This window comes from Nannobrachium achirus (assembly GCF_963921795.1).
Source record: "Nannobrachium achirus genome assembly, chromosome: 9".
NCBI lineage: Eukaryota > Metazoa > Chordata > Actinopteri > Myctophiformes > Myctophidae > Nannobrachium > Nannobrachium achirus.
The window spans coordinates 50726392-50742853 of NC_137818.1; the positions used below are offsets into that span (position 1 = coordinate 50726392).

A 16462-nucleotide genomic window follows, 5' to 3' on the forward strand; every position below is an offset into this window, starting at 1 on the left:
TACTCGCTTGCTTTAGCTTCGCTCGGCAGTGTCTCACGTGGATCAAGGTCGCCTGAGATGGCGCGCCTCCGTCATCTCCACCGTCAGCGCGGTGAGCATGAGGTAGGGCGAACGGCCCGGGAGGACGATTTGGGTCTTAAATTACATTTGTTGAGGTCTTAAAAAGGTCTTAAAAAGTCTTAAATTTTACTTTTAAAATGGTGCAGGAACCCTGCACTGTAGAGCCTTCGATTGCGGTCGGAAGTCGAGCAACTTCCATACCAAGCAATGAGCTGTTGTCTCGTCACCTGAACCCATTAAGACCTGAGACCAATTCTTTAAAAAAAACACCTCCTAAATACTATTATAAGTTTTATGAAAAACTTTGATTATTGATTCTATTTTTATTTATTTTTTCAATCATGTTGCTATATATCGTTGTTGTCGGGTGGAAAGCTTGTAGGTCCAAAACTGTTAACTTTTTATATTATTCATCTTTTTATTTAACGACTTAAAATAGTGAAATGTCGGGCTTGTAGATCTGCTCTTTCCACTACTTTTGTGACACACTCTTGTATGATGAAGTAGGGCTTTATTTATGGAAAGAAAAAACATACAACTTTGAAACTTGGAGAAACAAGGTTTCTGCCCGACAGTGACGATATAAACTTACAACTAAGATGACAACAAAGGTATATCAACATACAGGCTTTCCAGGTCTAAATGGGTTTACAACATTGCCCATGTGATTGACCTGCTCAGGTCCTCACTGATGTCAGCCCAGAGAGACCTGAAGCTCACATGTTGATGTGAATGGGTGCACGACACGTGCTCCCTGCAGATACTTGTAGATGGGGCATAGAGGGGGAGGCAACCTACTGTCCAAAATCTGGATCAATAATGGACTGTTTATGCAACGTGTACAAATACTATGCACATTGCAAGTCACAAAGTTAGGGTTAAGGTGCTTCACATGAAAAGGTTTGAGTACCACTGATAGGCTATAGCAAGGTTTTCAGAAAACTGTTCAGAAGACATTTTTAGTATCGGCCTCAGGTCTTTGGGTTTAGTACAGTACTTGAGCAAATTGTACTTAGTTACTTTCCACTACTTTTGATAAGTATGAAGGAATGAATTGGACACGTTTCTCTTGCATCTGTTTAGGGATGGGACGATACGCGATATTGTTGTTTATCGTGATAAACACTCACAATAATCTTATCGTGGAGATTTAATTTATGGTGATATCCTCCTCCGTCATGCACTGGGATCAATTCACCTTTTATTTTTAGCGAGCTGCACATCCAGCACCACTTAAACCCTCTATAATTGGTAAAAGGTACTTATAATATACGTACTTGATACAGTCTTTTTTCACTCTCAATCAAATGTCTTTTGCTTGAGCTTGTAGATCTGCTATTATTTGGCAAATGTTCCGCCCCAGGATAATGGATTATCGCGATAATATCGTAAATCAGGATTTCTTTTGACACAATAATCGTTATATGAAATGTTCCTATCGTCCCATTCCTACATCTCTCTCTAGGCGGAGTCGAGACAGCTCCCCAGCACTAGACGGAGCAGACGTCCACCCGTCGCCGGGCAGTCGGAGGGCGGTGAACGGCACAGGCTCTCCATCCGTGTCTTTGGGCGGCTCCCGGCCGCTGCGACCTCCCAGGCCCTCCAGACCTCCGCCCCCAACCCCACGCAGGCCCACGTCTTCACCAGGTCAGAACCAAGAACACTGACGCCGTTCACAGTGAATCGCCTCGTGTAAACAAATGAAGAAATGCTGTGCAAAGAAATGGATTCATCTCATTAAATGTTTAATAATCGAGTCAATTGATTAGTCTGAAAAATAAAACCACTTAACAACTTGAACCTTGGCATCCCTGTTCTGGGCGTATCATAATAGGCAAAAATTCTGGTAAGATTTTGCGAAAATAGCAGAGCTAGTAGATCGGCAACTTTTGGTAAAGAAATTAGGAGCAGCCAACAAAGTAGTTTAACCGTATTTTGTACTTCATACAGAGGTGCAAAAATAGCTTGTACACACTCGTTGATCAGCTAATTTTAAAGGTTTTTTGCCTATAATGACAAATGAAAATGGTTATCTGTCATAGACCTATTGGACCTGGAATAAAAAAATCCACTGGATCGATTATAATTGATTAAACAATTAGGTCTATTAACTCTTCTAGTGCCTATCCCGAACTAGTTCGGCTTTATTTCGGCCTTTTGATCGGCCGGTGTGCCGATTCCGAACTAGTCCGGCTTTTTATAAAAAAAAAAAAAACATCCAGAGGCCTTACCGAAGCACCGGGCAAAATTTTCGAGCCGACCCCCGGCCGCGGTCTGTTTACATCGGCCCGCGAGAGCGTCGCGCCGCCGATATTTGCCGTCCACTCCAATGCAATCCATGATCTTTAGAGCTCATTTTCTCTGTTCCATGCATATCCATGAGGTGCACAAGGTTTAATCACGGCTAAATCGCCGAAAATAGGGCTTCTAAAATGCTTGGTAGCCAATAGCTAACTTCAAGCTAACTTCATCCTGTTCCTGTTCATGACACAAAGGAAAGTGTTCAGGCGCGTCATGGCTGCGCACGGCTTGTGCATATACAGCGTATGTCTATGGTGGATTCTCTGGCCATTGGGCGCACTCATGTGGTGATTCTGGGCACTGTATGAGTTAACTATTGAACTGTTGACTTCTGACACCTTCCCCCAGCATCCTCCAATGGTTCTGCTCAAGCTGAAGGCAGTGACGGACACTCAGGCTCTGATACCCCGGTGCGGACACCAGCCCCAGCCTCCACAGCGGCCCCGCCCCCGCCCCCGGAGCCCAGCCCCTCCACAACCTCGGAGAACACTTCCTCCGCAGCAGGCAGACAGCAAGCTAGTAACGTCACCCCCGCCGTCACTCCTAGGGTGCCCGCAGTGAACACAGGACCCCTGCCTCCTGGGTTGGTTCCACTTACTTGGATGTGATGTGATGTGGTCTGCTTTTGTAGCTCGAGGATGGGCACTGCCCTCGTAGAAGTGACATTTGGAACCTGGGCTTGCATAGTAGAACAGCCAGGCAGCAAGTGGCGGTGGCCCAAATAGAAGTACAAATTCCTGAGCACCGTTTATAGCAGAAGGCCAATAAAAAGTCATACACTCTAGGATTTTCTGTTTAGGAGTTTGACGCATCTTCATTCAAATTGGAAGCTCTGTATTGAGTGACATTCAATACAATTGAGTTCAACAGAAATCTCCCAAGAGAGAAAAGAATTATACCTGTACAGTAGAGAGTAGACTACCCAAATACAATACTGGAGCAGCCGACTGGGTCTGCATGTATTTATTATTTCTCATGGGTGAATGCAAAATAATAAATACGTGCTGACCCAGCCGAGTGTTCCCAGTATAGTATTTCGGTAGTCTGTACTAGTCTCTACTGTAATGTCTAGGTGTCTTTTTTTCTTATTAAAATTGTCCCTATTGAGCACAGAGCTCTTCTACCCTTAACCCATTTAGGCCTGAACACAATATGACGCAATATTTTATGCTTTAAATATAAAAAAATAGCAGATATACAAGCTCACAGCGCGGCACCGAGTGCCGCGCTGCGAGCTTGTAGATCTGCTATTTTTGGAAAATCGTGAAAATTAGAATTTTGACCCCGATTTTATAAGTGTCTTTTGAATCCTTCTAAAGTTTTTTTGAAAAACGTATGTTTCTATGTCAGCAATCTGGCCAGCCATCGTCAAAGAAAGGGTCCTTTTCACTTAACTGGAGCTCAGTTAGTCTGTTCTTGAGAGACTACTATGTCAGTGGTTCTCAAACCTTTTCATGTGAAGGACCCCCAAAATGATATTTATTTGGACACGGACCCCCATCTCAAAATATTTAGTTCCAGGGACCACCCAGAAGCAACATTTCAGTTACAAACGTTCGCTTTGAAAATACATATATTCAAAGATTTGCACACATTTTCACGACTTTTTTCAAAAATAGCAGATCTACAAGCTCGCAGCGCGGCACTCGGTGCCGCGCTGTGAGCTTGTATATCTGCTGTTTTTCACTGGTTAAAGCATTCAATAATTCTAGGTCTAAATGGGTTAACTGGCTGAAGCATGTTGGACTTCTCTTTGTACTCCATGATAACTATGGAAGTACTTGATATTGATAACAACAATTTAAAACTAGCTGATTTAAATTAATCCAGGTTGAGCAACTGCATGGACTATTTCTCACCAAAGAGAGGGGCACCAATGTCTGTAATTAATGCTGATATATTCATAGGCCTGCCTGTAAGACGATTCAACTCCACAATGAATACAGAAAATACAATGTAATTATGTTAGGAAATAATAATAGGACTAACTGTACTGAGCTGATAATAGTGAAATAACATTTCACGACACAACTCTCCAAAATCGGTTTCAGCATCGGACCCCCAAATAACTGGCATCGTTCGGTTTCTAGTCTCAATAGTTCTGTTATCTCAGAATAGCTGGTGACCAGCTGAACACATCTTACAGTGACTGTTGTGTTTGCCGTCTAGGTGGGAGCAGAGAGTAGACCAGAATGGCAGGATGTATTTTGTCGATCACGTGGAGAAGAGAACGACGTGGGAGCGGCCCGACCCGCTGCCTGCTGGGTAAGAAAAGAAATGTGCTATTTGCCTAATTCTTTGGGGGGAATTTATGAACTTTTTCTGTTGACATTCAAGTCCATCTGCCACAGTAGATTTGAGAGAAAACATGGAATATTTAAGTTATTAGTCATAAATGTCTGTGACATACCCCGGCTTTGCCCTGAGTGAGATGAATGTTATGGACATCGAGGGTGATACGTGATATCAGCCCTAGGGCTCTTAGTTTTTACTAGTGCAGTGGTTCTAGTGCAGTGGTTCTCAATCTTTTCAGGCCGAGACCCCCAAAATAATCATATTTGAACAGGGGACCCCCCCACCCTGACAAACACTAAGAGTTGAAACATTACATTTTGTATAACAAAAAAAAAGGTGAAATTTCACAATAGAACTGTGTTCTCACAATTTCACAATTTCTGCCTCTAATATTTGACAATTTGACCAATGATTAATGTGTCATTTTAGAAGTATTAAAAAGTCCTTAAATTGTCACTTTAGAAATGTGCATATACCCTCTATACACTTAAACTTTATGGTGGTTTGTTTACTGTTGAGTGAGAAAACAATGTTGCACATTTAGTTAAAGGTGATACACCATGCATTTAAAAAGTATTTATATCATTCATTGTTTATGTCCCAAAAACGTTTTTCAAAAGGTTTGAGGCTAAATTACCACTCCTGAATAGAGAGCCTCTCTCATTTTTGAATGGCTCTCAGAGCATTTCAGCTGCAGTACCACCTTTGGCCTGAACCCCCCCCCCCCCCCCCAAAAAAAAATCCTTTTGAAAAAAAAAAAATTGAAAAAAAAAAAAAAAAAAAAAAGGTTTTTTTTATGATGACGTCACAATCGGCAGATGACGTCACAATCGGCAGCAAATCTGGATAGCCTGTTTTGAGAACCCGTGGGATACTTTTAACCTTCGCCTTCAAAAAAACAGAGAAAGACACAACGGTCAGAAATGGGACTTTGTGAGGATAGAAGGTGCTAGTGGGACCCCAAAAAAAGGTTTTAAAATAGGAAAAGTGAAATTTCATGGTGTATCACCTTTAAACATCTGGGGACCCCCCAAAATAATTTGGGGACTCCTCTGGGGGTCCAGAGTCCTGACCCACAGGTTGAGAACCACTGAACTAGCGCACCCACTAACTAGACACTGACATCTCACTGCAGTATGAACATACAGTGTCAAACATGTCAAACACGCTCTTATAAATTGATGGTTTTTATTTCTTCCTTCCCCTTTCTTTAGCTGGGAGCGTCGCGTGGACCCGATGGGCCGCGTCTACTTTGTAGACCACATCACGCGCACCACCACGTGGCAGCGCCCCACAGTGGAATCTGTGCGCAACTACGAGCAGTGGCAACATCAGCGCAGCCAGCTGCAGGGCGCCATGCAGCAGTTCAACCAGAGGTTCATATTTGGGGTGAGCACGTTGTTAAGGATACCCATCCATTCAAAAGTGCAAGATCAATTACAAGCAATTTGAAAAACGTTGATTTCATTGAAGTTCCTGTTTGAGAACAATTGACTTCTAAGCAAGAAAACAAATATAGAAAACAACTATTGGTATAATTGTTAATACTGATGTTATAATGGACATTATTTCTAACTATAGCTATCTAAACCTTTCCTAGTTTTTACTATAGGGACGATGTTCAGTATACTATGTACACAACCAAAAGCATAGGAAGCTGCTTGACTGGTTAACTCTTTGAGTGCCCCCTTTTTCACCACTAGAGGGCCCCAATGACCAGAGAATTCTACTTAGACAGTGCTGGTATATGCACAAGCCCTGCAGCCATGACATGCCTGAACACTTTCCTTTGTGCATGTACAGGAAGAAGAAGAAGAATGAGCTCTAAAAAATCCATTTGTGCAGTTTGTTCACAGCTTTCAAACAAAAAAATCCGATTGGAAATCCGTTCAGGCATTCTTGAGATAATAGCCATTATGTTTTACATGTTATGTAAACAAAAATGGCTGCCCTGTATGTTAGATGGGGTTGTATGGGGGTGGAACATGCAAAATCGCGATTGAAATCATGTTCACCAGATTTGATGGGGTCCAAAAAAAAAAATTTCAAAAAAAAGATTTTCAATTTCAATTCATTTTTTTTTTTTTAAGCCGAACTAGTTCGGGATCGGCACTCTGCGATACGATAATAAAGCCGAACTAGTTCGGGATTGGCACTCAATGAGTTAAATGTGCAATATGTGTCAGAATGTTCTTTGAAACTGTATGAGGTGTCATTACTGTATGTCTTTACAACAGTGTCACTGAATCTTATTTCCTGTACTGGTGCAATAGTGTCTGAAGTGACTGTATTGGTGTCTCTGTTGTTCCAGGACCAAGTCGCTGCTGGTGGACAGAAGCCAGAGTTTGACCCTCTGGGAAGCCTTCCACATGGATGGGGTAAGAGCTCATTTAGCTGTTCACATTAATCAATTCCACTAAATCAGTAGATCACCACTTCCTTTGGATGCAAAGGATCCATAGGAACCAATCAATGTTAATTACAGGGAGATTTACAATGGATGTTACCAGTGTAATAGTGTATGTTCAATTAAGAGATTAGAAACTGAAAACTGGTTCAATTGTAGGTCAAGAATTGACTCGAGTTGTAAAAGTCCAGCCGTGAACTTTAAAGGAATCCAAGGCACTCTGTTAAGCTGTATAGTTAAAAAGCCTTACATTGTTGTTGTCATGGCTTGCCATGCAAAGGTTAGGGTAACCTGTGTTTAATTTTTAACCTTTGCCAAGCCAATAAAAACCTTTTGTTTTAAAACAATACAGTTGAAAGGAGTGTGTTGGATTCCTTTCAAGTTCACTTTTTCTCCTTGATTTTGTACAAAAGGAAGGAACTTTAGTCTTAAATGAAAGAAAAATCCACAAACAAGACAGCATATTGAGTAATAGAAAATGGACTGCGTTTTGCTTTTATCAAGCACAATGTACATTAAATTCACCCATTCTCAATGCCACACGCATGCATGCACAGCTGTCCTTTCACTCTGAAGTCTTTCACATTTTATGAATGCTCTACAAGCATAGTAGGATTGACAGTTTGTTTCTTTTCTTGTAGACACAGTTACTGACTAATGAGTTGTGTGTTTCAGAGAAGAGAACTGACGCCAACGGCAGAGTGTACTATGTACATCACCCCACACGGACAACACAATGGGAAGACCCGCGCACACAGGGGTTAGTGTACACATTTTTATGTTTTTCTGTACGCAGGTATGACCGTTGTGAGTCTCCTACTGTAATGTGTACCTGGGGGACCCCCAGATGTAAAAAATGACCAAATGCGTAAACATGACCAAATGACCACCCCAACGGGGCTGCTCACGGGGAATTCCCGGGGACCACCGACTCCTGGTGCTCCAGAACGGATGCAAAAGTGGTGGCGCCCCCAGTGGAGGACCCCCTACACTGCAGCTCACATAAAATGCCGTAACTCCGGCTAGGAGCGACCGGGACAGCCGGGGCCGGTACCTATTCGTCCGCCTTGCCGGCGCGGAGACCCCACCCCTCATTTCTCACATGGCCCTCTTCTAGCGCCACCATGAGGCCGATTCTTGCAAAACACATTTTTGGACACTGCTCCTACAATTTTCGCCCTAAAATCACGCAAATCGGTACACAGTATGTCTACACTCATCCCATCAACATGAATCTGTCCCATATAGCGCCACCTCCAGGCCGATTTTTAAAAACACATTTTTGGACACTGCTCCCACAGATTTTGCCCTAAAATCACGAAAATCACTACACAGTATGTCTACACTCATGTCATCAACATGGATCAGGAAGATTTTGGCAAAACACATTTTTGCCCTATTTGTGGAGATAAGTGACCTACGGTCGCTTATCTCCCGATTAGGGAGCCTTACTGGTGTGTAAAACACTGTCTGGTGGATGCAGTGACGTCAATACGTGCGCGTCCCGCGTCTCTGACGCATTCACGTTGCCTAGAGACGCATTCACGTCATTGTTCTGGGGTCCCACGGACGCATCGCCTCCATGGACCATTGGTGTCCACGTTAAAATAATTTACCACGTCGCGAAAAAAATAATATTTTAAAAAGTCCACAGACGCCACCATTGTTCATGGGTGAAGGCATGCTACTTGACCCTACGTTAACACAAATGAAATCCGCGTAGAAAGTCTTAAAACAGACGATAGAACTAAGACTGTGTGTGTGTGTTTTGAATCCACGACGCCATTTTGTGCGACTGCGCTTGGTCACAGAATTCAATGGGTGCCTGAGTTTTAGCGTAGCACCGGGCCGCTCTCTGACCATAGTGGCACAGCGTGTTAGGTGATACACCGAAAAGGGTTCCCCCACAGAACGTGTAGCACGGCGCAGAAACGTGACGTCACGTCTCTACACTGCAGCTCACTGCTCAGACAGCGACCCGCCTCCATTTGGTGGTCCGCCGGGGCAGCGTACCACCGCGGCCGCCTGTGCCTTGCCCTCCCGCATCCATAGAGGGGTGGCACGTCCCTCTAGGATCAACCGTTCAAAACAAAAGTAGCCGATCTACAAGCAACCCAATCCACTGTTTTTGACCCAGTCCACTGGTTCTCTGTACAGCAGAGCAAACACAAGCACGCCATTCCATAGAAGCAGTAACAGTACAAACAGGAGACATCATCTCACTGAGAAGATCCATATATTATCGATGTATATAAAATAACAGGTGGCTGTTGATTATGAAGACTCGGTAAAAGCTTCTATCTGCGCCCCCAAGTGGTCAACATCCGATATTACCGGTTCGGTATAAAAAAAATCAAACCGTCACATGACTATTTGGAAGTATTAAAATTGTAAGATTTGGAATTGTGGTTCATTTCTTTCAGACACATTTCTACGTAACATGAACATAACCATATAATAACCAATTCAAGTTAAATGCTGCACTTTGTCAAAAATGACATGACGCGTTGAATTTTTGTGGGACCCATAAAATATCCCTGGGACTCATCCGAAAGACCCTTTGTGGGTCCTGGGGACTCATTACATTAAAAACCTATTAACATCACTGTGGATGTATTCATGCTTTCAACCTACCGTTCCATGATGGGCATGCCATTATAGGCAACATTATTCAAAACAATCTAAAATGAATGAATACATGTTACATTTTTGCCTGCTGCAGTTTTTTAACCAGAACTGGGAAAACAAACAACACAATTAGCCTAGGGTTTCGTCTCCATTTTAACTAGTCATATACTTGTGTTCTTATCCTTGGACCAGGCTGCTGAATGATAAGCCATTGCCAGAGGGCTGGGAGATGAGGTTCACGGTGGACGGCATTCCCTACTTCGTAGACCACAACAGGAGAACCACCACCTACATCGACCCGCGCACCGGCAAATCATCACTGTATGTCAACAGGCTCAATACTGAGCAAGAAAACCTCTCGGAGCTCCATTGAAATCACATTAACTAAAGTGTGCCGTATGCTCGCTAAGATGTATAAGATAATCCTATTGTAAAAGTATATTATATTTGTAGAATACAAGCTGTGTAAAAAAGTTTTTTTTTCTTTATTCCTTTGTTTGCCAAGTTAATTAGTGTAAAATAAGTTTATTAGAGATTGAAAATGTTTCTTGTGTTATAGGATAGAGAACACTAAATATACAGTAAATATATATATAAATTCTCTCTCTCTCTCTCTCTCTCTCTCTCTCTCTCTCTCTCTCTCTCTCTCTCTCTCTCTCTCTCTCTCTCTTTCTTCCCCCCCCCCCAATTCCAGTGAAAATGGGCCACAGATAACCTATGTACGTGACTTCAAAGCCAAAGTGCAGTACTTCAGATTCTGGTGCCAGGTAACACTAATAATATAAGGATTATAAACAACGTGCTTTTCCTTAAAGGGTGTGCAAGTATTTGTGTTAAATAGCTTTATATTTGCATAGTAATCATCGCTATCGGGTGTTTGTTCAGTAACAGAGTTCTCCCCATCTATCCAGCTCTTTAATAAACATATACATTTTAAGGATACCAATTTCATCCAATCAGGAGAGAGAACTCGTTGAGGATAAACAAGGAAATTGGAAGTGATTAAACAAAAAGAGCAAACACAACTGGAATTGGAACACTCCAAAATTTAAGCTAATAAATGGGTTCTACCTCGGAATTGGATGAAATTGACCCACAAAAAAAAACATACTTTAATGGTTGGAGCAGAATTGGTCTCCCTACTCTTCCATTGGTCAAGTGTTGCTTGTCAAAGAGCTGATCTACAAGCAACAATTACAAGCAATTTACGTAGGCCCCTGTACACTTCGTCGTATGAGGAATAGTTGAAATAGCTGATCAACAAGCTCACAACGAGTCACATTACAAGCTTTCGTTATTTTCATAAGATCTTGGACACTTTAGCCTATAATTACATTCCCATAATAGGGCTATTAATCACTTGTGACTTCCCTCTCCACAGCAACTGTCAATGCCTCAACACATCAAGATCACGGTCACCCGCAAAACTCTGTTTGAGGACTCCTTCGCTCAGGTAAATGTTTTAACACCACCTGATCCTTTCCACATCAAGGACCCTCAAATAGCCATATCCTATGGCTGTGCCCCCCATTATAAAACAGTATACCAACAGAATTGGTATTGTATACTAGCAATACTATAAACCAGGGGTCTTCAATGTTTTCAGGCCAAGGACCCGTTATTTGAGAGAGAGATGAAGCAGGGACCCCCCCACTACATATTGTTGTATCATTGTCATCAGTCTCTGTTGGATGCGTGTTATTGTGTCTTTTTCAGACATTTAACAACTTAAAGCCATACTGTGTAAGTTGCCCAACTAGTGGTCATTAGCCCTATAGCAAACCGCGGTCGCGTCCGCGTCTTTCGTCCGTTTTTCGTACCTTCAGACCCCCGCGTCTGCCTCCACCTCGCTGAGATCTATCTTTTAAGGGGTCCCTTGTTCCTGTGCGTTCAGTAATTCCAGAGATACGGACTCCTTCACCCTGCCTGGTAGGCGAAATTACCTAGAGAAGGGATGGTACAAACGGGCGACAACAAATATGGCTGCCATAGCGACCCCACTTCAAGATGCGCTGTGATTGGCCGGCAGTTGTATAACCCTCGCTGTGATTGGCCGGTAGTATGATGACGCAATTTTCGCGCGAGATCCGGTCCACGGCAAGGATCTCAGTTTACATATAGAGAAGGCTTTACAGGCTGAAATTCACGGCGCGGATCTTCTAAAACTTTTGTGATTTAATAGTTAGGAGAATTTTAAGATTTGTTTTATAAAAAAAGTTACATAGTACAACTTTAAATCATCGATACTTAGTCAATTTGATCTGCTTTTTTTTAAAAACCTCTACACCAAACCTATTTGCCAAAAATAGACGATCTACAAGCTCTCAACGCCAATCTACGATTGTAGATCTGCTATTCTTGGCTAAAGTTCTCCTCAGAATAGGGATGTGAGGGTTAAAGTTGTTCATTTAAAATAATTATCCTATCACAAAGATTTGGCGGACCCCCTGCAGTAACTCTGGGGAGGCCCTAGGTGTCCCAGACCCCCTGTGGAAGACCCCTGCTATAAACATAGTATTGCCCCCCCCCCCCCCCCCCCCCATATATATTTATTTATGCATCATTAACAATACATGTGTTTGTTTTAGATCATGAGCTTCAACTCCCAGGATCTCCGCAGGAGGCTGTGGATCATCTTCCCTGGAGAAGAGGGCCTTGACTACGGAGGGGTGGCCAGGCAAGTCCATCTTTTTTAGATTTAGTCTAAAACCTGTCTTAAACTCTCACAACACGGTAAACATTCTCTGGAGTCAGGTGATCAAGATATATCTGTCCATATCCCACTCTGATTGGCTATGATCGGCTTCCAGCGTTTGCAGCAGGGGCCCGTTTTGCGGTTCACTTCCAGTGTGTTTCAGGCCTTGCCTATCCCAACAGGGGTCCTCAACCCCTTAGTTGAGAGAGAGATGAAGCAGGGACCCCCACAACCTGTTCATAGATTCCATATAGTTTCATTGTTTGACAGCACAATCCTCAGTTTATTTTGGATTCATGTCAATTTGTGTTTTCAGATATTTTCCAAAATCTGAAATCCAAAATAAACTGACGATTGTGCTGTCAAACAATGAAACTATATAAAACCACTTGAACCGTCAACACTTTATAAACTTGACCTTCCACTCTGTCCTTAGTCTGCTCTTTTTCCCCTCTACACCAAAGCGCTTTGCCGAAAATAGCCAATCTACAAGCACACAACGCGTTGTGAGCTTGTAGATCTGCTATGTTTGGCTAAAGTTCTCAGAATATGGACACTATGGTTCAAGTGGTTAATATTAAAAAGGAGGAAAAAAAACCTTTCTATCACTCAATGATTTGGAGGACCCCCTGCAGTAACTCTGAGGACCCCTTTTTGAAGATCCATGCTGTACAATACATCTACTGTTCTGCGGTCCTTTATTAAAGGCTCCTCTGTCTGTCTGTCTGTCTGTCTGTCTGTCTGTCTGTCTGTCTGTCCACTTTAGGGAATGGTTCTTTCTGCTGTCCCATGAGGTGTTGAACCCCATGTATTGTCTGTTCGAGTATGCCGGGAAAGACAACTACTGTCTCCAGATTAACCCCGCCTCCTACATCAACCCCGACCACCTGAAGTACTTCAAGTTCATTGGGCGCTTCATTGCCATGGTCAGTCATTTTGTGTTCAACCTTTTGGCAGCATGGCTAGTAAGAGCGTTAGCACTATATAGTGCTAATTGTACTGTACAGAGGTACAGAAGAGTTACGCTTTTTATTGTCACTGTTACATTATGTCCAAAACCATTGAAAACGGTCATGAAATTCCTGGAAATATTTTGAAATTAGAAACAATATTTTTCCAGTACTGGAAAAGTTTTGGAATTTATCAAAGGTCCTGGAAGGTCCTGGAAAAAGTAGCTATGCATTGTCTTTGGTTATTGATTTTGTTAATACCTCTGAAATGACAAATTAAACATGGGCCAAATTGTCAAATATTAGAGGCAGAAATTGTGAAAATAGCCAATCTACATGCTCACAACGCCTCGCGTTGCGAGGCGTTGTGAGCATGTAGATCAGCTATTTTCACAATAGAACCGTGTTTCGTGGCCACGGCCTGAAAAGGTTGAGAACCACTGGCATACACTACCTGTCTTTGGGCATTGCACACAGGAGTAAGCGACCTGTTATTGAGCTGAATTATTGTTCTATAGTCCTGGAAATTGGGTTAAATATTCTGGAAAAGTTTTGGAAAAGTTTTGGAAATTAATTGGTAAAAATGAGTGGGAACCCTGAATGTAGTTATTATTTAAATACAGGTAGTCACAAGCACTTGCAGACTTACTGTAACTAACAGGAGTCATGCTGAACAAGCCTGATCTGAAATAATGAAGGAAATAGTTCTCATCTAGAATAAAACATAAGGATTGATGTTATATACTATAGGTATATATTGTTTTCTGTAGTTTTTTTTACACACAGTCAACAGGGCACATACAGTACAATGTAGGCAAGTAGGTTTGAGAAATTTGAAAAAACTAAACTAAAATAAACCTTAACATCAGACCCTGCGACCCCAACAAGGTTGCATGCAACATACTTGGCAGTACAAAAGTTCTCACACTGATGAGGACAATTAGATCTGACTGTTTTGGTACATTTAGTTATTACATTTTAAGAAAATATGTGGTTGATGTTCAATATGCATACTGCCTGTCTAAATCACTGGCATATTTGTTTTTAAGCTCTGTATGTTTGTGTTTACAGGCGCTGTTCCATGGAAAGTTTATTGACACAGGGTTCTCTCTGCCGTTCTACAAGCGCATCCTCAACAAGCCTCTGGCCCTCAAAGACCTGGAGTCAATAGACCCAGAGTTCTACAACTCACTCATATGGATCAGGTGTTTATTATTATACACCAATATTAAATGACAACTTTGTTTTTTTACAACCAGGGTTCATATTTTAGATTGTAATTAGAGAAAAGAAAAAGTGTGTGTGAAAATGTTTTCATTTGCTTCGTTCTATTGTTTTATCGCGTTTACCGTGCTAAAATGGGGGGCATGCGTACGCATGGGGGCATGCGTACAAGTGGCTAAATATGTCTTTTTAGACACAATAAGCCAGCGGTTTCTTTATTGCTATTTACAGTAACACTTCTAGGTTGCGTTGTATCTTGGGAATGGGCTTATTCTGTGTAAAATGACATATTTAGCCACTTGTACGCATGCCCCCAACCACTGAAATAAGAATCTCTAAAACAATAGAAAGAAGTAAATGAAATCAATTTAACTCATACAGGGCCAGATTTCCAAAATATGAATATGAATGTGCGCTTATAACGCCAGGAAATAGCTATTTTGTATCCCCCCAGACCACCTTAACCAGACCACCTTAACGAATGCACGTTCACCATACCATACCACCAGATGACCACTAGAGACCACCATACACCATACACTGACATGGTCCCATGTTAAGCCTGTTTAAATCCACATAACAGGATGAGACGCTGACTTGGTCCTCATTGACTTAACATGGACGGGCCGCCGGTCACCATTTCAGCTCAATACTGTTCAATTCGTGCTTGATCGTCTCAAACCACCATTGGTATGGGCATCGGGACGTATATAGATGCCACACAGAAAGTTTCAGAATCAAAATCCGACCTAGTGAAGCTACGTGAGGGTCGGATGGTTGCATTGAGGCTAACGCTAGCAGAGGCCTGTTGTCAACAGGAAGCCCTGGTTTAAAGGTGACGTCATAATCGTATCCTTTTTTTTCACGGTTTACGTGTGGACATTAGCTGAGGTAAGCTAACCATTTCGCTCCGTCTATAAACACATATTAAAAGCTTAAACAATGCTTTTATATAAAAGTCGCTCCGAGTCGCTCGGCACCAAACGCCATAGTGAACTAGTCGCTCGTAAAGTCGCCCGGCGCTAACTGAGTTAACACCCATCTTTTAGATTCTTTAATTACAATCTAAAATATTAACCCATGTTGTAAAAAACTAAAGTTGTCCTTTAAGGGAATTATTATAGCTTTTCAAATGATTAACTGTAATTTGAAATCTCATTTGGGAACCACTGCCAAATACATCGGCTATACCTAATATTAAGTATAGCCATTGTACATGGCAGTGGTACCTAACCGTTATACCAAGAAGCTAGGAGGTGAGGCTGTAGTAATAACTATGTTCTCTCTCTGCAGGGATAACAACATAGAGGAATGTGGTCTGGAGATGTTCTTCTCTGTAGACAAGGAGATCCTGGGGGAGATCACCACCCATGAGCTGAAAGAGGGAGGAGGAGATCTGCTGGTCACCGAGGAGAACAAGGAGGAGTATGTTAGGTGGGTCACAATGGTAGTAGAAAAGATTTTTCCCCCTAATACAGTTGTTTTTATCATGTTCTGTAAAGCCACTTTGAGTACCTAGAAAAGTGCTATAAGTCGTATGTATTATTGACCCATTAAGACCTAGAATTATTTTATACTTTAGCTATTGAAAAATCGTGGCAGCAAATCTTGAATATATATTTTTTGTAACAAATCTCTGCTTCTGGGAGTCCCTGGAACAACATATTTTGAGATGGGGGTCCGCGGCCAAATAAGAAGGATTTAGAAGACATTTATAGCATTGGGTCAAAATATTCAAAGAAAAATAGCAGATGCTGCAAGCTTGTAGATAGTTAGCAAAAGTCCTGGCAAAAAAGTAATCTGAGTAAATGTAATCCTAGTATGTCCTGTTTATTTTCACGATAGTATTTTCTTTCAGTCAGGACAGTTTTCAAACAATCGCGGGCCACAGTGCTTTTATAA

The 16462-nt window shown here is 42.0% G+C and overlaps 1 protein-coding gene across 2 annotated transcripts in view; it reads left to right on the forward strand.

Annotated features, from left to right (window-relative positions):
• The window catches only part of itchb (itchy E3 ubiquitin protein ligase b), a 45684-nt gene that overhangs the window by 21323 nt on the left and 7899 nt on the right, over positions 1-16462 (forward strand). For both annotated transcript variants that reach the window (XM_080734170.1, XM_080734169.1), the window contains 13 exons: positions 1526-1707; positions 2710-2944; positions 4531-4626; positions 5871-6045; positions 6968-7034; positions 7739-7823; positions 9884-10012; positions 10386-10458; positions 11073-11144; positions 12280-12368; positions 13153-13312; positions 14408-14541; positions 15854-15994. In XM_080734170.1, coding sequence (XP_080590296.1) covers positions 1526-1707; positions 2710-2944; positions 4531-4626; positions 5871-6045; positions 6968-7034; positions 7739-7823; positions 9884-10012; positions 10386-10458; positions 11073-11144; positions 12280-12368; positions 13153-13312; positions 14408-14541; positions 15854-15994 — 1638 coding nt within the window. The remainder of the gene's footprint in view (positions 1-1525; positions 1708-2709; positions 2945-4530; positions 4627-5870; positions 6046-6967; positions 7035-7738; positions 7824-9883; positions 10013-10385; positions 10459-11072; positions 11145-12279; positions 12369-13152; positions 13313-14407; positions 14542-15853; positions 15995-16462) is intronic.